Genomic DNA, 23,689 nt, shown 5'->3' on the forward strand with positions numbered 1-23,689 from the left:
CAAGCGGTAAAAACACGTGCTTAAGCTTTGCGTAGTGTAAACGTTTGACTCATTCAAAGTTGAGAATCCTTTGAGTTGACAGCAGGGCTGCTGCATACACAAAATAAGAATTTCACGGGTCATTGGAATAGTTATAAAAAAGATTTGAAGTTCCTTCCTTCAGATATGGATAACAGATATTTATTTCTGATAGGAAGGAAAATTATGTATTGGAATGCATTTTTATCATTTTGGAGACAACTGCCTAATGACTACTGGAGCAAGGTCAAGCGAAAACCTGAGTACCCGACTTTGATCCTTCGCATTTCGCACTCCAACGCTTTACCACGGAGTCGCAGAGAAGTCATATAAGAGCCAAGCCCAACACTAGTTTTAATACCGTAACTAGTGTCTTGTAGGAAATTGTCACGTATGAACCCCATCTATTAAACTTCTCCGGCGTCGTAGTGCAAACTCGAAACAAGAAATCCAAGGGTGTAAAGTGCAATTGAGCACAGAGAACTGAATTTATAGGCAGGCCACAACAGCAGACGAGCTCCTGCATTTGAGAAATGAGGGTTTTTAACGAGACGATTTTCCTTTCTAATTACTACATATATGTGCCGAAGGTCTCTTTTCAGCAATGAATTTTAAGAGGCTTGAGTTTGGCTTAACATTATTTTGTTTTGTGAATAACTTGTTTCGAAAAGGATTTTGAAAGTTTTGAAAACAATCACATTCCATAAGGAGTACGTGTGGATACCAAATTGCGATGTTTAATTATAGTGAATTAGCATTGACCCAGAAAATTAAACAAAAAGGTTTTTCGGCTATGATTTGCTGAATCTTACTTTCAGACTTGGGAATTTTTGTCCTTACGTTTGATATGTGCTCTTGACACACCCATGACTGCAAGCTGTTACATAACATTTAAAGTATATATTTTTTTCTTGAAGATTAAAGAAAAAAATACTCTCAATCATCAGTGTCCTGAGGCTCGAACGACTTCTTGGTGTGAAGTGAGTTGCAATTTCATTGAAATCGACTTATTTCTCCTAATAGCATAACGATAGGCGAAAAGAATAATCAAAGTCGTACTTGAGTCAAACTGTCCAGAGACAAGTCACTCCTCTCAAATATTCTTCCTCTTGTTCTTGTTCTTGACTGTTCTTTTTGTATTTGTAATTTTCCCCTTGTTCAGCGGGGAAATTGGAAGACATGTTATCTCCGTTTTCTATAGAAGATGGTCCTGTCAATCATGGCTAATTATATAACTGAAAGTTTAATCGTTTTTCTAACGATATAAGAGTCAGGCTAATCATAAGCTAATCATAAACCCTTAGTTCAGCGTGGAAATTTGAAGAAACATTATTTCCGTTAGATAAAGAGAATGCTGTTGTTAATCGCGGCTAACTTTGTAAGTGAAATTTTAATCGTTTGTCTCACGATGTAAGAGTCAGACTAATCAATCGAGTATTGATCACGACCTTTCGACAAACGATGAAACGTCAGTTATATCGTTGTCTTTTTGCAACATATCCTATGCCAATTTAAAGCATTATTGAATAAAAGAAACAGCGATATATAAACTTTATCAATTTAAAGACATCAAACGGCGTTTACTTTATAAGAACAACAGTCTCCCCTGCATCCATCCCACCGTAACTACCTGCATCAAAATGACTCAACCAGTGCCACCCCCACAGGGAGATATTGTATTTCCTACAGTCTTACTGAAGGTTTAGATTTGCCGCTCGAACGAGAATCGGAAATTTGAAAAATCCCACGAGTATTTAAAAGCTGATGCCTTGATTTTTTCTAAATAGTAATATACGGTAATTTCTCGATCGATTGGCAACGCTTCAGTCCTTTTAATGAAAATAATCCGCTTTTCTTAATAAGTATGCGTTTGTAAACGGTGATTAAGGTCTTCTCTCTCTTCTTTTGATGACTAAGTCTCGCAATAATATTTCGATATAATTGAATAGTAGAGGTAGTGAAAATCGTAAAAGTAGTCTGAGGAGAAGTGAAAGTAGAAGCATTATTTGTAGCAGTGCACACGGTCTTTCTCCTTATGATACTATAACCTCTACGTATGTCTTACGTTTATTATCTTAAATTTACATTGGTAACATACTGACGATGAATTGGCTTTAGAATATTCCCTTTATTCACTGCAAACGACTTGTTTAACAATTAAAAAAACTTAACATTTGTGACATTGTAGTATATTACTAGTTTCTGGTCGTGCAGTTTGAATGGTTTCAGAAAATTGGTAAAATAACGAGTTTACAAAGCATTCGCCTCCTCTACTGTTTTGTGTTTGTGTTTCATATTTCTGTCTCTGGGGGTTCAGTAACCTCTGGAGCCTGTGTGCCCTCTGGAGCCTGTGTGCCCTCTGGAGCTTCAGTCCCCTCTGGTGCCTCGGGTCCTTCAGTTGTACCTAATGATCACATGTATACAATAAAGAGGGTGAGATTATCACCACCACTACGCCCCCACTGGAGAAGTCATTTTTCCGGGTGTTCATTTGGTAATCAGCATCTTTATTAATCGTAGTTGTAAACGGATGATGGGGAGGCTCTTGTACGCGTGATATGCAATTGCACGCATTTCACCTCGACGAGACACAGAATTACGCCAAAGAAAAGTGATGCATTGGGTCTCGAGAGGGTGTACACTTAGTCAGGATATTCTAACAAGTTCTATTAGCTCAAATGAAATGAGTACTGTTATCATGCGATTATGAAAGGTTATGTTCCTTCACACTCTAGTTTATTCCCTGACTATGAGGCAGTCTTTGTCAAATTCGCTTTATTGGGGGTACTTTTCAATCAATCTTTCCATGTAACCAAGTTGTTTGCGTGAAAGCAGAGATGGAATCAGAAAGACATGATGACTCTCCAAGCAACGAAGCGAAAACAGGATAAAAACACAGACTTTGGTATTATTACTTCGGATTAGACAACATCTAATATCTTTAATGTTTATAATACAAATTTTCTTTCCTTCCTTTCCTTCTCGTTTTTGCAGAAATTAATCGTTCAAATTGTCGTCTTCTTTTCAGAACCACCCTTTTATCGCTCGAAGTTCTCTCTTCTTTGTCCAAAACATCGTGTTGAGTAAAATTTAGTTAGTTACTTAGTCTCGGAGAGGTTAGACATGTAAGTGTTAAAAATACACATTCCACAAAAGTATGAGTTGACGTTCTATTAGATGTTGCCCTATCAACAAATCGCACATCTATCATATCCAAAAGGAATCAAGCTTCGTCATCGATTGCAGAGAGGATAATTCTAAAATTGAAAATAAATCCCTCAAAAATTAAAATTCTTATAGTTTATGTTGACTTGAACTCGCCTGGTGAAGAGAAAGCTGTCAGCTGTCCCACATAGCATGCTAGAAATAAGAGGAGCAACATTCTCGAACTCATCTTTTTTGGTAGCTGTTTTCTTCGTCTGCCTTTCTTTGTTAGAGATAACTGAGAGTGTGACTGCTCTGCGTGGTAAGTTAGAGCTTATAAGAAGCGGCGGTATATATTAGTTAAAAGAAGCCAAGTAGAAGATTTTTGGGCTTCTAATATTGGTTTGATTAAAGTAGTAACATTCCGATATTTATTTTGATCATGATCAGCGTTTGCGGTTTGAAATTAGGAACAATGACGATGAGACAAGGTGGTCACTAATTCTCTCTCTACCTATTTGGTAATTACAACATTCCTAGGGGACAGAATGGCATCTTTTGCTCGTTTGCAAGGTTCGAAACTGGATATGTTCTCTCAGTATTTGGTGAACGCTAATGGTATGAGCTATCTTGTAGTAAGAACATTTATCAGTTGCTGAATGACAGTACTTGACCTCTTCCAGAGGGATAATACTGCAACTTCGTGATTTTACCATTTTCGACTAAATGTCCATCAATTATAGTTACCTGCTTAACTGTTTACGCCTCTATTAGTATCTTCAGAATATGTGATCTAACCCATCATTGTATGCCAAAAGTTAGTAATAGCTTTCTTGAAACGAGTTGCTCTCGAAAATCTACCAACTTTCTAAGTGAAAAAGTGGAGTCATATTTACTTCAGTCAATAGGTAATATTGTATTGCAGTCCCAAAGAGCTTTCAACGAAAACATATCAGTAAAGAAAGGTGACTTTCGTATCCTACAAATCATCATTACTGAATACGAATAACTCAATTTCGTATGTGCCATAAACTTTCAAGAAACTATCCACATCCATTACATATTTCCGTGTGTTGTGTTTTTAAAAATAATACGGTCTAAAACTATTATTGGCAAATATCTGTACAAGCCGCTCAAACATGCGGTCAATCTCCTTGATGGTGGGGAATCTATTGGCTCGACAGCACGACTGCTACATTGAATCTTAGCAAAACACAAACAAACACGGAAAATAAAGGTTTGCTGGATCACAGATAATAATAATAATAATAATAATAACAATAATAATAATAATAAGATATTACTTGCAGGGTTGACAGAAATTTACTCTAACAGGAAGAAGAAGTATTCTCTGAGCAGATCGAGACCTAGTTAAACCACGCGTCTTTCATCTTTTTTTTTTTATAATTATTACGAAATGATGTTAAGCATGGAAAATGTCTCGATCTAAGTTAGAATTCATCGCTTCCTTTACCAGAATGATGCGATTTTCTTCGCTTAGGATTTATAAGACATGTTTACGCTTAACCAACAAGGTTTTCCTTCATCTCTTACGCAACATAACAAAAAATTATTTTATAACAACCCGTGAACCTATTAAATATAAATATATGCTTCTTATGGTATTATTTTCTGAAAGCTGTTATTTGAATCGTTATGTATATATATATATATATATATATATATATGTTAAATATATATATACCTTTTCTTTTCTCATAGAAAAATACACTTTTTGACAAGAAAACAAAAGATATATATTTAATATATATTTTCAATGTTGCAACGTTCTTCAAAACGGGTTTCTATATACACACCTGTGGTTTTCTCATCACAAAGGTTTATATATATTTCATATATATTTTTAAATTACGTTTTTGACAACGAGTGTATATATATATATATATATATTTATATTTATATATTTATATATATATATAAAAAAAGTTACTAGAAGTCTCAGGCTAACAAAGGTGCACCGCGCCAGGAGGATCAATAAAGATTCGCAGTCCAAACTTCACAGCAAACAAGAACGAGGAGAGTTAAGAAAAATGCGAGGATGGACAACTTCTAACGTGAAAAAGATAAAAAAATTTAATAAAAACGTTTCGGTCAGAGACTTTCTTCAGTTATTTACAGCCTTTTAATAAAAAAGAGCTTTAAATAAGGTCGAGGTGCTAGTGATTACATAATTACAGGTGACAACTAATGAATAAGATACAAAATCACGTGAAAGAGTAGGGTTCAAAGAATGCTTGTAGCTCTGCCGATCTAGCCATGGGCGAAATTGAACTCAAAGCTAAGTTTTCTGGTCCGATAAAGCCGTCCTTATGGTGGCGATATCGAGACGATATATTTGATCTTTGGCAGCAAGGCCTTCCTGCCCTACATCAATTTACTGATTACATTGATTCTCTGTAACCCACTATTAAATTTGAGTTAGTTTTTTCTGAGCGTGAGCTTCACGTACTTGATCTTACTTTACATCTTATCGATGGATTTATTAAGATAGACGTCTATTCCAAACCTACAGATAGTCACTTATATCTTCCACCTTCTAGCTGCCATCCTAAGCATGTTTTCAAGGGTATTCCTTTTGGAGTAGCCACAAGATTGAAAAGAAATTGCTCTGAAGAAATTTTTCTTGCCGAGAGAACAGCTGAGGACAAAGAGTGCCTTGTTAACCAGGGCTATCCCTCTAAATTAGTTTCGGATCAATTCCCCAAAGACTCCGCCATTCCTAGAAATGATTTACTTAGGACTCATGGAAAAGAAACGAAGAAATCATTTAATTTAATCCAAATTTACCCGACGTAGGCAACATAATCAGAAAGCATTTGTTCATTCTACAAACCAACCCCAAATTAAAAGAGCTTTTTCCTCGAGGTTCTATCATACCATCTTTTCGTCGGTCAAAAAATCTCAAAGAGTTATTAGCACCATTTTGTCTTAAAACTGTCAACGAGGGACAAACAATTCATCACAACAATGACTGCTTCAAATGCGATAGGAATAGATGCGACCTCTGTCGGAACTTCTTTGTTGAATCTAAATCATTTCTTAGCTTTCACACGGGTAAAAAATACACCATTCATTCCAGAATTTCTTGTAATTCTAAAAATGTGATTTATTTGGTTTCTTGCAAGAAATGTCGCTTGCAATACGTGGGATCTACCGCTACCGACTTTAGAATTAGGTTTCGTAATAACACGAATATCTTTGATCAGATACAGACCCCAAGCGGCTCTAAGGAGATCGATAGGCTTTTAAGTACAAAAGAAGCTTTTGGAGTGCTCAGCTCTTAAATAAAAGAAAGGAATTTCTCAGCTTTTAAATAAAAGAAAGGAATTTCATTCAAAAAACAGAATTTGCTATAATTAATTTTCCATCCTATATTATTCGTTACTGATTAATCGTTCAAAGGCCCTTTTCTTGGATTTTGTGAGCCTTTTAGGTGTTGATTGGACTCAGAGGCCATGCCAAGGGATCTTATTATGATTAATATTATTCAAGGGCCCCTCCAGGGATTTTGTTGCTAATTTGCCCTTTCAGGCTCCAAAGGCCTTGTTGTGGGATTTTGGCACGGTTTACAGTTGTTGGTAAAAGTGAGTCTATCCTTTTCTAATGCTTGCCGCATTGCCTATTCAGTTGCGCTATTCGTTTTAGCAAGTTTATTTTTTTAGTTTTTAGTTTCTAGGTTTTATCTCTCGTATTTTGTCCATTATTTTTTTTTTGGGCATCTTTTTTTTTTATATTTTCGCTTTGTTGATTTTGTTTTCTGTTATCTTTTTTATTAACACCACTTTCTGCTCTTTCACGTGATTTTGTATCTTATTCATTAGTTGTCACCTGTAATTACGTAATCACTAGCACCTCCACCTTTTTAAAGCTCTTTTTTATTCAAAGTCTGTAAATAATAGAAGGTCTTTGACCGAAACGTTTTTATTAAATTTTTTATCTTTGTTACGTTAGAAGTTGTCCATCCTCGCATTTTTCTTAACTTTATATAAATACATACATATATATATTCTAGTTTGAGCACTCTGGCATGGCTTAGATGATCCTACATGTGTGAGATCACTTGGGGTGGCTATATGGCCTTACCTCCATCGGAGCATCAGCACTGCACTGATGAGGCCCAGAAGGCCGAAACAGTACTGTCTGCAGTTATATATATATATATATATATATATATATAAGTTATATATATAGTATATATATTATTATTATTATCATGTATTAAAATACGAATTCCAAAGTGCAACATTTTTGAACACGCCTGACTTTAGTAGTAGTAGTGTTTGTAGTAGTTGTATTAGTTGTGTTAGTTGTAGTAGTAGTAGTAATAATAGTTAAATAGTAGTAAAAGAAGAAATAAATAAGTTAAAGGGTCAACTACAAAGATTAATAGCCTGGTTTTACCTTCAATTCATATATTTGTCCTTCTAAAAACGCGTTTAGAATTTGTACTTAGCTGATTGCCAGTGCATTATTTTTCTTGAAATTTAACCAGCTTTTTAAACAGTCGCATGTGAATGCGACTTTAAAGACCACCTTTTCGGTACTAACACACTGATATTTTACATATGTTGGGCTAGCATTGACGGAAACACATACAGACTCCTTACACCGGGATATAGCAGATTTGTGGAGTAAATCAGACATCTCAGAGACCTCAGAAATGTTAACCCACGCGATATGAGGAAAAATTTTATCCATACTTTTCAAATTTTAGCGCGAAATCTGCCGCGCAAACTTGCTCACACGTTTAACTGCTGGCCACAAGCGTGCCGTAACACTTAGAAAGACTAGCAGCTTTAGAAAGCTGAATTCGCGTTGAAAATTTTGATACCAAACATGGTATACCTTGCGAAGTTTCTCTGGAAAAATTGTGCTCCGAACGAGTGCCGGATCAGGTAGAAGCTGTTTTTCTTTCTCGTAAGGCTCAGGATTTTTTGTGTTCTTTGCAGGACTTCAAATTTTAGGGTAGGGTTAAGATCAGCGTCAACTATGAGTCTCCACTCCGGCAAGTGAAGTACCAGGAACAGGAACACTGGGAAAATTAATTTTCTTTTTTTTTTACCTTAAGTCTTATTATTTACAGCAGTACACAGACAGCAGTCTATATAACGGCACCCCACTTCGGTAAATTTTCCAACTGTAATTTTAAACCGATTTTTTTAAAATATTAAAAATCTCTCCATACATTCCTTTGTAAAATTTGACGCCAGTTTTAGAGTTACATTTCTAAGAATCCGCTTACGTTACGCGAGCGCTTGGCCACAATAGTTGGCGATGAGTAGTAGTATTAGTAGTAGTAGTTGTAGCAGTAGTAGTTGTTGTGGTTTTAGCGGTAGTAGTAGTTGTAGTAGTTGTAATTGTTGTGGTTTTAGTAGTAGTAGTAGTAGTTGTAGTATTAATTGTAGTAGTAGTAGTAGTAGTAGTAGTAGTAGTAGTAGTAGTAGTTTTTGTAGATTTTCTTTTCATTGCGCACGATCTTTCTCTTTCTGACACAATAACGTTTTTACCACAATTAAGTAAGTCATACGTTTATTATTTTGGGATTTGTCGAAGACTCGGCTTAAGAATAAACCGTACATTCACAGCAAGTTATATTTATTATTTATTATGTTATATTTAGTCAAAAAGGACTAAGCCTTTATGGGTAATCTCTGGAGCATCAGTCCCCTCTGGAGCATCAGTCTTCTCTGGAGCATCAGTCCCCTCTGGAGCATCAGTCCCCTCTGGAACATCAGTCCCCTCTGGAACATCAGTCCCCTCTGGAACATCAGTCCCCTCTGGTACCTCTGGGAGGTCTGTTTCTTCCGGCCCTTCAGATGTACCTGATGACGACATGTACACAATGCACTCAATTAAAGTAAAAAACCCTCAGTTTTGTTCTTGTCCATAATTCGCAAAGCGTCTATGAATGAAGTATAGTTAACTCCAAAACTAATTTCGTCGTTTGAAAGACCTACATGCCAGCATATTTCATTTCATTTTGAGCTCCAAAAGTTCTCTCTCAATTGGGATGGAACGGAAAAACAATCTTCAAAGTTTTGAAACCTTGCGGCTAAACTCGGCGGGAACGAAGGAAAGCCGAAGGAAAGTGCACACGTCATGTTATGGATGTACGGCCATGCGTACATAAGGATTTTACCATACTAGCTCCTTAGGAATTAGGTAGGACTTGCGCCCGCAATATGCTACAACATTACAATTTTTCTCCGAGCGATAGAAAGTGTTTGTCTCTCCTTCCTTCTTTTTTCGCTTTTAACTTTGTACTCGCAAATGAATGTTCAAATTGTCGTCATCTTTTCAGAACTTCGTTTTTTTTTAAAACTCAAAGTTCTCTCTTGTTGGCCAAAACATCAAGTTAAGCAAAGTTTAGTACATATAGTATACTTTGACTAGGAAAGGGCATACATGTAAGTATTGAAAAGGTATAATCCACAAAAGTATGAACTGTTGTAAGCCTTCTCCTCATCAAGCTTTGACATTAATTGCAAAAAGGATAATTCTAAAACTAGAAAAAATGTTCTAGTAAATTTACTTGAACTTGCCTGGTGAAGAGATAGCTGTGAGCTGTCCCACATAAAATGCAAGGAGTAAGAGGAGCAACATTCTCGAACTCATTATTTTCTGCTGTTTTCTTCCTCGGCCTTTCTTTGTTAGAGATAGCTGAGTATGACTTCTCTGTGTGGCAAGTTAAAGCTTAATTTAAGCTGCGCTACTTATTAATTAAAATCAGCCAAGCAGCTCACTTTTCGGCTTCTTATATTGGTTTGATTTGAGTAATAACACAGCAATATTTATTTTGCTTATCAATGCTCGCGGTTTCAAATTAGAGGCAATGGAAATGAGACTATGTGGCCAACAATCCCTTTTTACCTATTTAGCACAGACACATTCCCAAGAGACGGAATGTCTTCCCTCACTCGTCCACAAGGTTCGAAAACTGTAATTCAATTTTCCTGTAAGATTTGTTATTTCGTAAACGCTAATTATATGAGCAAATGTACTTTTTAGGAAGAATATCAGTCAATTGTCGAGGAATAATACTGGACCTCTTCTAGAGGGATAATACTGTACCTCTTCTAGAGGGATAATGCTGTACCTACGTGATTTAATCATTTCCGACCCGATGGTCATCAGTACCACTGAGACACGTGCTATTTACTTCTATTTAACTATTTACTCCTACACTCGTATCTCCAGGAAATGTGATCTCAAACCGAACGTTGTTCTCTGTAGGCTACCATCCCTCTAAAAGTCCACCAGCTCCCTAGGTGAAAAAGTATAGTCGTCTTTACTTTAGTCCAGAGTTTATACTGTATTGCAGTCCCAAAGAGCTTTTAAAAAAACATATAAGTAAAGACAGGCGAGTTTCATATCGTAAAAAGTTGGACGACAATCATAGCAACAAATATTTGGTAGCTACTGGGGGAATATTCAATATATCAATGACACTCTCAACTTTTTCCGAGCACTTCATGGAAAAAAGGAAGAATTAAGTTCCACCGCACACAGCATTCGAGTGCTTCTTGAGTTGAGGTTTTCTTAGATCGCATCATCGTAATTGAGTGCGAACTACTCATTTTAGTACGTGCCATGAATTTAAAAGAAACTATGGAAATCTATATTTTCGTGTGTTGCAAAATGACACCCTATAAAATTCTTCTTGGAAAGTTTATCTACAGACGACTAGTACTCAAACATGTGCTGAAGCTCCTCCGTTGTGTAAAAGTTTGAGTCTTTCAACATTAATGATGAGACCTCTTGGCTTGACAGCAGGGTTGCGGCAGGAAATCTTACGCAAAATAAAAAGAAACACAACAAAATAAGGGATTGCCGGGTCACAGGCAATAATAATAATAATAACAATACCATCTAAAATTCCTTTTAAAGGAAGATGGAGAATTAATTGAGCCGTTCGAGACGTTATTTAACCGTCCTTCTTTCTTGTTTTGAACCAACATGAAATAATGGTTAGCTTGGAATTTACCTCGATCTAAGTTAGAATTCTTCGTTTTTCCTATTAGGATTCTGCTCTTTTTACGCGAGTTGTATGATATGCCGCGTTCTGTGCAATCGAAGACGATATTGGGCCAATTATGTGAGAACGCGTGATTTGACAGCCCTGCAAAATAGTAAATTTAAGACAAGGGAACCCAGGAAGACTTGTAGACCCTCCTTGAAACTGTTTTTGATCTCGGGTGGGTGGCCAGTCTAGCTGAATATTCTGAAGACAAGCAATGTGAGCGCGGAATGACACCTAATCAACGAATTCTCCTTTTTTCTTTTCTTTGCATGTTTTCTTTTATGTTTTCCTTTCTCGCTTGAAATAATGAATACCACTTCAGGTGTCATGCCCTGGAATAAACAAAAAAATTATTATCCATTAACACTCAAATCCCATGCCAAATATTGTATTTGCATTTCAGAAAGACAGTCGCTATTTTTTCTGAAATACAAATAATACAGTTTTGAGTGTTTTTCACCATATAAACATGTTCTTCTAAATATGTTGTGCGTAATGAGGGAGCTATGAAGATATTCATTAAATTTACGACTCTCATAACACAGATTCATTCATTCACAAAGATCTAGGTTACAGGTAAAGACTTGATCCTTCGGAGTCTGAGTGAAATCAGCTAAGAGTCAAGCCCAAAACCAGGCCATTCTTCGTTCATAGAAGCGTGCGGGACGTTGCCATGTATTTACACAGTGTCTATCAAATTTACCCGTACAGATTATGGAAAATCGGACCGAGAAATCTGTGGATCTGAGAGGAATCAGGTTTGGTTTGCCACGTCCTACTCCGGTGACAAAAAATAAGATCTCTCATTATCATTGATTCATTTTTCATCCACTACTATCTTATTTGCGAAAATCTGTGTATTATTAAAACTTTCGGGATCAGAAGTCCCTGGTTTGATTGAAACATGATTCATTATTTGTTAAAAGAAGGAAAATTTATTTTCCACTACAAAAAAGCTTAATACAAGTCATGTAAGGCGCTTAGTATGATTTACCCAGCTGAGTGTTGCATGTGTCACTGTACAACGTCATTTTATCTGTTTGTTTTTAAGTTTCGCAAATACAATAGAAACAGTCTTGATTAAGCTAAATCATTCCCCCTCAATTGTGTTTCTTTCGATAGTAGTTATCGAGCATGTAGTCTTCGAATTTTTTGAAATAATTATTCAAATAATCATTAAGGGAGTCGTCGTCCATTCTCTTTCCACTTTTCTCTTCTCTTTTGTCCTCTTCTTCTTCTTCTTCTTCTTCTTCTTCTTCCTCTTCTTCACCACTTCCTTCTTCTTCTTCTTCTTCTTCCTCTTCCTCCTCTTCATCGTCTTCTTCCTCTTCTTCCCCTTCTTCTCCACTTTCTTCTTCTTCTTCTTCCTCTTCTTCTTCCTCCTCTTCTTCCTCCTCATCCTCCTGTTCATCGTCTTCTTCTTCCCCTTCTTCTCCACTTTCTTCTTCTTCTTCCTCCTCCTCCTCTTCTTCTTCCTCTTCCTCTTCTTCTTCTTCTTCTTCTTCTTCATCGTCTTCCTCCTCCTCCTCTTCTTCTTCTTCTTCTTCTTCTTCCTCTTCTTCTTCACCTTCTTCTTCTCCACTTTCCTCTTCTCCCTCCTCACCTTCTCCATCGTCATCGCGTGCAGGCGAGTCTAATGAACATTAAACAGATAACAACGATTACTTAAAGATCATGACTACAAAACCAGGGAAAGAGTAATTATTACTTAAAAGCTTCAAATGCACGTTGCTTTTGACATAAAACCTTATCAAACAAGGGTATAATTTCATAACGGCCAAGGCTTTCAAGGATGACCGACTGAACAGGCACTGTTACTCTAAATAGCGTGGGCGCCAATTCCATCCTTTTTCGAAATTGAGGCAATAGAAAACGAGCGTAACCTGAAAATTTCTGAATGAATAAAGGTTTTTCATCTTACGAAAAAAAGAACCTAATCTACATTTGAGCCAGAGCAGTTACATAGTGATTAAATTCTTTATTGTAAATTGTCGCGATCCTTTATTATAGCACACAATGAATGTTTTGTGTCCTTATCTTTAAATAACACTTGAAGTAGTTCCATGTATGACCTCGGGCACTCTCGACAGTTCCATTCTGCAACACAATACCTGGGAGTGCAATGAACCTTTCACTGGCGTTATTTTAAATTTCCCTCAATCAGTGGACTACACATAAACGATTGAATCAATGGCAACTACTTGCTCTTACCCAAACTTTTGATGTAGTTCTTTACATCCTCAAGCTCTTGGCTAAAGCGTTCAAGGTCTGTAAAAATAATGATGAGCTAAATTTAGTGCATATCAATGTTTGGTGTCTCAAGTGGATCAATGGTCTTATAGAATTTCAACAGAATGGTTCTGCTGGGTCCCTATAGTCCGAGAGCTCTCTGAACAAATCTTCGAGATCAGTAATTTTGAAATACTGAAAGATTTACTCCATTCTGTTTGTCATAATAGTGGGAAATTATACAGCTGGTAATTAATTACTAACAATGTCTTATTTTATTTTTGTCCTTATGTGTCCTTTCTCAAACCCCTATCTTTGAAACTAATAGAAATCTCTGTGGTTATTATTGTGTAGGGTGGCGTAACATGTCGTCGATTTTTTAAATGTGTCACATAACAGGCCGTGTTACTTGAACAACAGACATAAAAAATCATCTTGATGAGTTGAACTACTACAGTCACGGTCTAAGCTACCTTCATCATTGTCTTATTTACTGAGAGTCAATGAGTTCAGTTCTATGATTATTCACAGCCACAGCCACTTTTAGTAGGCTTTCTCAATTTCTTTAAGTTTCTCTGACGCCAATAATATCCGCCACCATATAATAACGGAGTAATAGCTATGCTCCTCGCTTGACAATGGAATCACTGGGTCATCCTACGCAAAGTGATTTTAGAAACTTTTATTAAAACAACACATTTTCAAAACGGCAACTATACGATTAAATGTTTTCTTTTCATGTAGTTGCGTTGATGATCACCAGAGTGGGTTTTAAGTGATGTTCACTTATCTATACATTTGAAAAAGATGTTCATGCAATTAACGTTTTGATCTCAAGCCACATATAAGTGGTCTTGAAAACATACAAATATTTTGACTGAACCTAACGGTCGGTTTGTGTGAATGAGAGACAATACTATCGTCTCTCATCCAAATAAACCGACCATTATCATTACATGACGTAATCATATTTTTGCTTAAGACTCTATAATATCTTGGCTGTGACAGAAAACGAAGATGACAACATCCTTAAAAAATGAAGGCCACTAAGGAATATTACAGACGATAACAAACGTGTCGCTACTTTAGACTCGGACGATCAATGAATAAGAGCGAATTTTGTCAGTCTAGCTCTAGGGAAAAAATATCGGATTTTGTATCCCACTGCCTTCCGAAATATATCAAGCCCAGACATCTCACAAAGGAATCTAAGGAGCGGAATTTTTGTAAGCTTGCCATGGCTTTCTATAAGTCTGCAACTTTGTTAAATCTGTCGGATAGGTAGTGCTCTGTAAGAAAACCATGCACTCGTGCGCTGTCGACTGATCAAGATAAATGTAGAGGGCTGCAATATCAATCACTTAAATCATTGTTCGCTTCTAATCACAGCGAGAAAAAAGCTTTCTATGAAACGAGAAAAGGTATCTAAACTACAATTTTATTGTATCCCATTTGAATTTATTGACTTCTCTCTTTATTCTTCATCTTTTTTTTTGGTGGGTTGTTCGAGTCGGAAACCCGTTTACGCCCTTACATTGTCAAAAAAAATTCCTCGCTTCACCGGAGCACACCATCAATTATTGCTCATTTAGCCTGAAAATTAACTTAAATGTGTTTTTAACTTAGCTGTAGAGCAACACTTGGCTGCGTCCTTTGTTTCCATCGTGTTTTCAAACATTTCAGGCGTTGATTCTGGTATACATTATGGACTATTTTTGTCGATTTATTTTCAGATTTTCGCTCGACTAGAGCACAATTTCGCTCCAATTATCTCTCATTCAGCATAAAAATGGCATTATAACGTGTTTAAATCGTTGCAGCGCAACAGTCGGCTGCAGTGCAACAGTCAGCTACATCCTTTGTTTTCACCGGCTTGCTCCTCACAACAAAATAATATTGCTTCTCGAAATTGCGTAATTTGTAATGAGCCAGTTTCCTCGATACATGGCCCAAAGACTATTCTTGACAACTTAAGGTTAAAGTTAACATGTAAGGCGAAGTGTAACATTTTCAGAGAAAAAATAATTGATTCACGCATTACGTTAAGTTTTATCGACTGATGCTAATCTCCGTCAGAACAATAAGTCACAAATTAATTATGCACCGGCAAATAGACACAGCTAGTTGCTCGTGGTTGCATTTTGAATCCGAAAATTCTGAATGCCAACTTAACAGTGTGGACTTTTTTTAGAATTCTTGTATCTCTAAATATCTCTAAATCTCTAAATCCCTTGTTTGCACGTTTAGTACTTGTTGAAATTTCAGTTCTAGATCTAGTTTTGAAAAGCTTCGCTTTGTGGAGGCTGCAGCAGCTGAAAAACTGAGCATGTATAAATTGCTATCGTTGGCTTTCCTTTGCCTCGCCTACTCGATCCGCACACACACATGTTTCGGTGTGTTTCCTTGTTTTGAAAAGCAATTAAAATTCATTAGATAATACAGATGCTATTTAAACAGATTTTCTTTTCATTTGTCAAGTTTTCTTCAGTGAGATATTTACAACCTCTTTAGATTCTTCATTAAGGGGCTTGATTGAGGTGGCAGACTATCGGTCTGTTTTAAGGAATGGCATGTTATCATAAATTACCTATTTTATTTGTTTTTTTTTTCCTATTAGTCTTTTTAAACTTACCAACGCGTCGAGTTAACTTAAAGCCAGACAGCTGCCCTAGCAGGGCAAGGAAACACAACAGAACGAACGCTTTGGAAGCCATTTCGTGAGCTTTGATCTTTGCTGTCTCGCTGATGCTTGTTTGATGATGCCTCTGTGCAGAATAGTTTTCGAGAAAGAGTCCTATAAGTATGCAAAGAAAAACCGCTAATTGGCGTGACCGCAACGTTAGCGTCCAATATTGGCTGATAACAAATTCAGTGGAATATTTTTCAAAGGTTAACCAACCAAAATATGAATACGAACGTTATTTAAATTAAGTAGTGTTTCTCCAGTGCATTATCCAAAACATGCTACATGTTAGTCTCATTATACACATTTTAACTAGCCGTAATTTTATTTGTTTTTCTATGTCACACATGCAAATAATGTATTCATTATCGCTGTTTGATGGTCCAGAAAGCTCCCAAGAAAAAGTGCTCTGGATTCCAATTGGCTCTGAGACGGAAAAAACGGAAATACTGAAAATTCCAGGTCCAATATATCATTCACAGTTTAGTGTCTTGATTGTCCTAGTAGAATTATTTTAGGGCGTACATAATAATATTGACTAATAGTTAATTTTTCCCTGACTTTGAACTTTTAAGGTGGTTGCTGAGAAGGTAAAAACGATCTCAAGGAATCCGCCTTTGTTCTTCTGGAGCTCAGTGGTTGCATATAGTCTCGTGTTCCTCGTATGCACCATCCACGACCACGAAATAACGTTCTCGATTTATCACTTTCGCTATGCAAGGATGGAAAAGATAACAATACACTCTATTTAATTCAACTCTTAATTTAACTCTGATGCTGTTGAAAACGACTTTGCCGAACAAAACTTCTTTTATTTCTCTAGTTAGAACGCATGAGCTCTTTTAATAAAAATAAAAGGAGCACTAGATGTTATAGGATGACTCTGATCTTATTAAGTGACATCTTAAACATTTGCATGACTTTTTCTTCAGTTTTTTACGCATCGTTAAAGGTCTATGAAATTTAAAAGTCTTGGTTCAATGATCGTACACGAAAGACGCTGCTAGAAAGGACTTATTTGAAGCGCGATAGTGATCGCCACGGGCAAAATGGGTGTGGGATGAATAAGTGAATCCAGCAGACTTTTGTTTGTTTGCATGTCAATGAGCAAGCACTCGGAACCTCTGAAGAGTCTTCAATTTCTAGAGAAAAACAAAACAAAACTCCATAACTAAAAATGAAAAATGAATAAACAAAAACAAACAAACAAACCAAAAAAGAAAGCCAAACAAAATGACTCTAAGACTCAAACTGATAATTCATTAATCATTATGCGTTTGAAGGAGGCGCCATGATTCCTTGGGAAATGGAAGGAAGAAAAGGACGCCGTTGAAAAAAAATGGCATATATTGCTTTTTATATTTTTTATTGATGTAAGGCCTGTCAACCGCGACAGAAATATCAATAGCTTATATCAAAGTTCACACGGTAGGCCGTCAGACATGGTTTGATGCTACTCTGGTTTACAGGTTTATTGAATGTAACCGAAGAAGTTACAATGCATAGACCCAACGTTTCGACACTCCTGTCTAGTGCCTTCATTAGGGGTGATCTAAACGCTGCAACAGGAGGTTCTTTTATATGATCACTAATTAGCTGCCTTTTTCTGACTCGGTGTAAATAGGCGTCAAGAAGCAAGCCGCCATCGTCACGATTTAAAGGAGCGTGGGCGGAGTTAATATACCAAGCCTCAGAACAAAGGCGTTGTGGTAACGTCGATTAGTGGTGATAATTTTAGAATTATCCCACCCAATTGTATAGTTACTTAAGCATGTGTGCTCCGATAAAGCTGAATTTTCCTTTTTGCAAAAGAAATCGGTTTTTGATGCTCTTTTAAACGTGTACCAAACTGACGTTTGGTCTGTCCGATGTATTAGTTGTCACAGTCATTGCAAGGAATAGAATGAATTGCGTCGGTTCGTTGTTCTTCCGTGACAGGATCCTTAGGTTTGGCGAAAATATGCCCCAAAGTCTGAAAAGGTTTTAGAGCAAATTTGAAGTTGTGGCTATGCAAAATTCTCTTGATGAGTTCCGTAACACCCTGAATGTAAGGAATAACAGCAAAACCAGTCGCTAGTTCCCTTTCATCAGGAGTGCTACTAGTTGTAACTGGTTTTTGGCGGTTACGGAGAAAGGTTTTTGTATAGCCATTTGCCTTTAGTTGTTTTCAAACACCTTTTATGTTTCTTTTGAAGCGTAAAAGGTCGATGTAGATTAGTTCAAATTTGAATATCAATTAAGCATGTCTTCCTTTATCATTTTAATTTTACTAAATCATGATTGTCAGACCTCTGAAAGTTTGGCATCTGAATGATACAGTTTTCTGTGATGAGCTTCAGAAGAAAACGAGATGGCCATTTTTGAAACTAATTGTGTAATATTCGGCGGATGAAGTTAACTTTAGGCATTGTCGCGTGCAATATCATATTTGGGAGTAACAGACAAAAAGGTCATATTCATTAAAGGAAAAATTTAATTAGAATTATTCTGGAAGATCATTCCGACGCATTATGTTTTAGGTGGAAGGCCCCCTTTTCGCCCTTGCCCAGAAGAAGCTAAAATAATTCAAACGCTACACCGTGAGACTTTAATATAAGAGGGAGTTCTAACTCCTTCCTTAAAGCACTCTTCTCTTATCGTAAACAAATCACATCGTGGCCGTGTAAGAGTACAGGAGTGAAGGATTTTATTCCTTACAGCAATTACAATGTTTTAGTTTAATTTGCATTTTTCATGAACTGTTTGTGCACTATCTGTGACAAATTTTCGTAATTGTTAAACTCGAATTTTAAGTAACTCGTCAGGGAAGCTTTGATGTTGTTTTTCAGCTGTCATTGCTCTCTATGTTGTTGTGTTTTGCACATTTGAAGACAGGAGGTACAGACTAAATATGCCTTCCCTTTTTCAAAAAGTAGACTGCTGTTAACGTCCTAAGCTCACGTTCTTCGTGAAGTTTTTAATATACTGATTGCGCCACAGCCAGAGTCCATTCGCCGCTAAGTCAATCAGTTTCCGACGTCAGGGATATCAGTATGGAAGCTATTCCAGTTGCGAATGGAACACCTTACTTAATAGCACCTGGTATGCACAAGAATTTACAAGGAGTTACCTCTGCTGTCCCTTGGAAAAGAAAACCCGCAATAATTTTACTTCAAATAGCCTTTGTTAAACTCAAGTCAGTTTATCTACCGAAGGTCGCGGGTCTCATTGGGGTTAACCTTTAGCCGAAAGACGGCAAAAAAAACATTAGCCGCTGGGCGTAAAAACTGACAAATTTTAACCGTTAGTCATAATATTTCAAATTTTCACATTTTTCCTAAGCTCGATGTACACTTTTATTTGTATTGCCTTGAGGCTGATGCGGTTCCGACAAATACACATTTTATCCCGATATCTAAAACAAGGACATTTGGCGCAGGTACCCTTGAGTCATATTCCGCGGACCGAGAGTGTCTGTTTTTCGCGCGTTTGATGAGTTGACTGGGGACCCCATTTGGCAGAATGATGGTATAACGGAATACGCTAAAACGAAGAATGACAGAATATCCTAAGACGCCGAAATGACGGAATGTGCGCGGAATGAGATCTGAAAGGACCTGAAAGACCTGAAACTCTACTGCCTTGTGAAAACAGTATGAAAATGAAAAAATGTTTGAAATCAACCCAACAGGAGCTTCGTCTGGCTAAACCTAGGTTTAAAGAGTCAGACAAGCAAGAACAGCAGACATCTCTGACACTGAGAAAAGAATCGTTTGTAAGGAGCAGCGCAGCCTAAGGAATGTTTTTTAGCTGTAGAGATGCAATAAGAGGAAAATGTTGTGCGGTAGGATATTTATCACACATAAGGCTGCAAGAAATGAAAGAAATCGTTCATGATCTTTCCCGAGACAAAGTGCATGAATCTCTCTGAAGACTTGCATTTGGGTACAGCCAATAGTTCCGAAATATTACCTTCGTTTTAAATTAATCACTCAATAAAACTTCCCTAGAACAAGCATCTGTCTGAGGTGGTACAGACAGCATCTAAACGCCAATATTTGCTTACGAAATTAAAATGCGCTTATGCAAAGCCAACGTATTAAGAATCTACAACAGCGGAATAAGGTCTGTTTGTGACTTCGCCGTCTCTTTGTAGATAATGACCCCATATTTTAGATGAGCATGACGACTACGTTGTTCACAGGAATATATCAATCAACAAAGATTGACAAACTAGAATCATGCCATTGTCGATAAATTAAATGGGAGGAAAAGAAATCAGATGTACTTGTTATAGCAAAATTTTTGCCCATCATCTGTGGCTTATTTTGTGTTCGCGTCCCTCTTCAACCCAATCCAACCCTCTCTGCTCCTTTTTTTCCTTGTTAATGACGACAAAACAACGTAATAATGATTTCGAGAGGTACCATTAGTATCGTCGTTTATGTTATTCTCTCCTAATTCGAATTTTCATGGAAAATAGTGTAAGCTGTTTTGGTGTTTCAAAATATTACTTTTAGTTTTCTTTTCTTTTTTCAATTTTTTTCCATGGCCGAGTGCTAAGCATATTTTTTGAAACACGTAACTAATAACTTAATTGATTATTTCTTTTATGACGAACGTTATATTAATATAATAATAATTAATATAGCAATAAGGTAATACAGATGATATAATTATATGAAGAGAATCGTTCAACAATTGTTTACAGAAAATTATGATTTTATTGGCAATTGCTTGAACTAGTCTTACGCATATTCGACAAAAACTTGTAATCGACTTTAAGCCATTGGTTTGTTTTGTGTCGTAGTGGCAAATTTTGTATTCTATCATAAACTGATTTAGTCATTTAGCGTCTCATAGTCTCCGTAATCTTTATTTTAGTCATCGCCTTCTTCTTCGTCATCATCGTCGTCGTCTTCTTCTTCATCATCATCGTCATCGTCATCATCGTCGTCGTCGTCATCATCGTCGTCGTCTCCCCCTTCTTCCTCTTCTTCGCCTTCTTCCCCGCCCTCCTCTTCTCCGCTATCGTCTTCGTCTGAAATTAAAAATTTCATATCGCAAAAATAATTACCATCTTCATTAACGTATTAACGCTTTCTAAAGAATAGAAATAATCGTTATTACCTTCACACTTTTTCAATTCCTATTCACCTATTCAATCTTTTATTAGTCATGAAGGCTGTCTTCATTTCTATCTGTTGATTGATTTATAATCAATCGACCAGTTGGTTGATTGATTGATTGGTTGGTTGAATGATCCTAATTTGAGATCACGACATCCAAGTCCATTTTCTGCTAGTTAAGTTATTGAGCTTTCGGTATGATCAATTGTTTGGCAGATCTACAAAGTGTTGGCAACATACAAACTTATCAAGTTTTAAACTCTTAAATGCGAAAAACAGTTCAGTTCAGTTTACACGATTTTCATGTTATTGGCGAATTCATTAGCTTTTTGAGTTAGTTGTATCACGATCAAAAAGGTTTTTAAAAGTAAAACAAGAGTAAATAAATGAAATGAGGTTAATTTAATATCGATTCAATTAATTTAACGCCATAATATCGTTTGCATCAAATTATATTGGACTATACACAGCTACTTTGTTCACACCAAAAATCCTGATACTTTTCGTAATACCGTCATTTTATTCATAGCTACGTTTATTTTTCAATTTGGTCTTGCAAATTTTCCAACTACCATGATACATCTTTATGTAACAATTTTTATCACCGACTCAGAATTCGAATTTTCTGCTCGATGTTGAAAAATATCAAAGATAAATAAAGCGCTCCTTTTAGCTCTTTTCCGTAATTTTTTCCTTCGATGTTTCTTTAATTAAAGAGGTTTGGTAGAGACCTAACAAACTTCCATCAATCAATGATAACTCAGTTGTGGTACACTAAACTGTTTCAAAACTATTTCGAACCAAACGGATTTGTTAAATGTCAACAAAATTTGATGTTATTGATCGCTGGAGACAGTTGTGGACATCATGCAGTTCTTAATGGAGAGAGCCTGTATAGACAACATATTCCAACGTTTTATAAAGTAGAAGAGAACGGAGAAGAGAATAAAACAAGAAAAACTTAAAAAGACTCTGTTCTTGATATACTTTGCTCTAACTGTATTGAGATAAAATTTAACAATTTTGACTGTTCAGGCAGTTGTGTCATCGAATTTTTGTAAGATCAAAAAGCTTGTTTCCCATATCATTAATGGTATATTCTTTGACATATCATTGTCTTTAAAAAAAAGATTACAAACATTTACTGCATCAAACCAATTACAACTTACCCTCGCCGGTAGGAAAAGGAGCACATGAAAGCTGCCCCACAATAACCAATAGATAGAGAAATATGAATATTTTGGAATCCATTTTTAAGCAGCAGGTTTTTCACTGGAGATCACGTCTTCGGTGGAAAACAGGGAGAACTGATTCCCTCCAGGCCCTCGTACACTTATATTACATAAGAGAAGTCAAGAAGAATTTGAAATCATCGTTTGTGGTTTTCAATATTGATAGGGAAATCCGATCCCCCACAATATCAAACAAAAATTTACCATTCTAGTGAAAATAAAAATTTCAGGCTCAGTATAAGAGACCATGTAACTCAGGATAGGGATAAAGACGTTCAGACTTTCAGATTTACCGCGATCTAAACAACACCAGCTGAACTATTTGGAGCTTATCTTTATATAGAAATTCACACTTTTTAAATTGGTTTCTTATTTGGGCTAACTTTATGGGTGATCACTTATGGCTTGAACCGCGGAGCACATATCTTGAGTCGAAGACATTCCTAGCAAACCACAAGTATTGTTTTGTTTCCTTAACTACAAAGAGTGTTTCGATAACATGTTTCCATCGATGCTCGCGGAAGTATCCTTCTATACACATAGACGATATTAAGTAGAGGTTAATGCATGAATATCGCCTATAGAAGCGAAAGCGAGAGCAAATTAATGCAGAGAAGTTCTGTAACCAAGAGACATCTAAAGGTAAGAATTTGCTTAAAAGTATCCAATCTTTTTTCGGGTACCTCGGGCAGACGTCATCATGTTTGTGAAGGAAGAGGAAAAACCCTCAAAATGTGACGATATCCGATCATCCTAATTAATTTTGATAAAGAGTATAAGAGTTCGATATGCAGGAAATATATTTCCTATGCTGAATTTAATATACATTTGTAAAATTCGAAGTCAAGCAAACTCTGTCACATTCTATTAATATTGTCATAAGAACCGAAAATGGAAGAGTGGGAAGCCGTGAAAATGTAGCTTTTTGTAACTACATTACCAAGCAGCGGTGTGGATTAAAGTGTGTTGGAACGATATATTGGGTTGACTAAGCTGAAAAGCAATTAATATGTTAACAAAACGTTGAAAACGCACCTAGCCAAGTCTGACCATTCCATTGATATTTTTTTATTAGTGGGTTACTTAATTGAAACAAGTAATTGTCTTTCCAGTATTAGCAATACAAAAAATATAAACGGTTTAAAGCGCAGCTTTGTGTAAACTTTGTTGACATTTATAAACCGTGACTTTTTGTTTCAAAAATAATTAAAGAATAGGTTTATGCGGAGTTAAA

At 36.4% G+C, this 23,689-nt stretch overlaps 2 protein-coding genes and 2 long non-coding RNA genes across 4 annotated transcripts; all 4 read right to left on the reverse strand.

The window, feature by feature from the left end:
• Positions 1-2,126: 2,126 nt before the first annotated feature.
• Positions 2,127-3,552, reverse strand: LOC136283396 (uncharacterized). Its single transcript, XR_010718760.1, has 2 exons — positions 3,340-3,552; positions 2,127-2,422 (listed from the first exon to the last, which is right to left on the reverse strand). It is a non-coding gene; the product is annotated as an uncharacterized lncRNA (long non-coding RNA).
• A 5,143-nt stretch (positions 3,553-8,695) lies between these two features.
• Positions 8,696-10,036, reverse strand: LOC131793900 (uncharacterized). Its single transcript, XR_010718862.1, has 2 exons — positions 9,726-10,036; positions 8,696-9,005 (listed from the first exon to the last, which is right to left on the reverse strand). It is a non-coding gene; the product is annotated as an uncharacterized lncRNA (long non-coding RNA).
• Positions 10,037-12,123: 2,087 nt separating this feature from the next.
• Positions 12,124-16,224, reverse strand: LOC131793868 (glutamic acid-rich protein-like). The gene is made up of 3 exons (XM_059111369.2): positions 16,065-16,224; positions 13,415-13,471; positions 12,124-12,836 (listed from the first exon to the last, which is right to left on the reverse strand). Exons 1-3 carry the CDS (start codon positions 16,144-16,146, stop codon positions 12,304-12,306), a joined length of 672 nt encoding a protein of 223 aa, XP_058967352.2. The 5' UTR covers positions 16,147-16,224; the 3' UTR covers positions 12,124-12,303.
• Positions 16,225-20,795: 4,571 nt separating this feature from the next.
• On the reverse strand, positions 20,796-22,545 carry LOC131793878 (protein rpi-1). The gene is made up of 2 exons (XM_059111384.2): positions 22,393-22,545; positions 20,796-21,135 (listed from the first exon to the last, which is right to left on the reverse strand). The coding sequence occupies exons 1-2, from the start codon at positions 22,472-22,474 to the stop codon at positions 20,975-20,977; spliced, it is 243 nt and encodes an 80-aa protein (XP_058967367.2). The 5' UTR covers positions 22,475-22,545; the 3' UTR covers positions 20,796-20,974.
• Positions 22,546-23,689: the final 1,144 nt, after the last annotated feature.

The sequence above is a fragment of the Pocillopora verrucosa genome, chromosome 9 (assembly GCF_036669915.1).
Source record: "Pocillopora verrucosa isolate sample1 chromosome 9, ASM3666991v2, whole genome shotgun sequence".
NCBI lineage: Eukaryota > Metazoa > Cnidaria > Anthozoa > Scleractinia > Pocilloporidae > Pocillopora > Pocillopora verrucosa.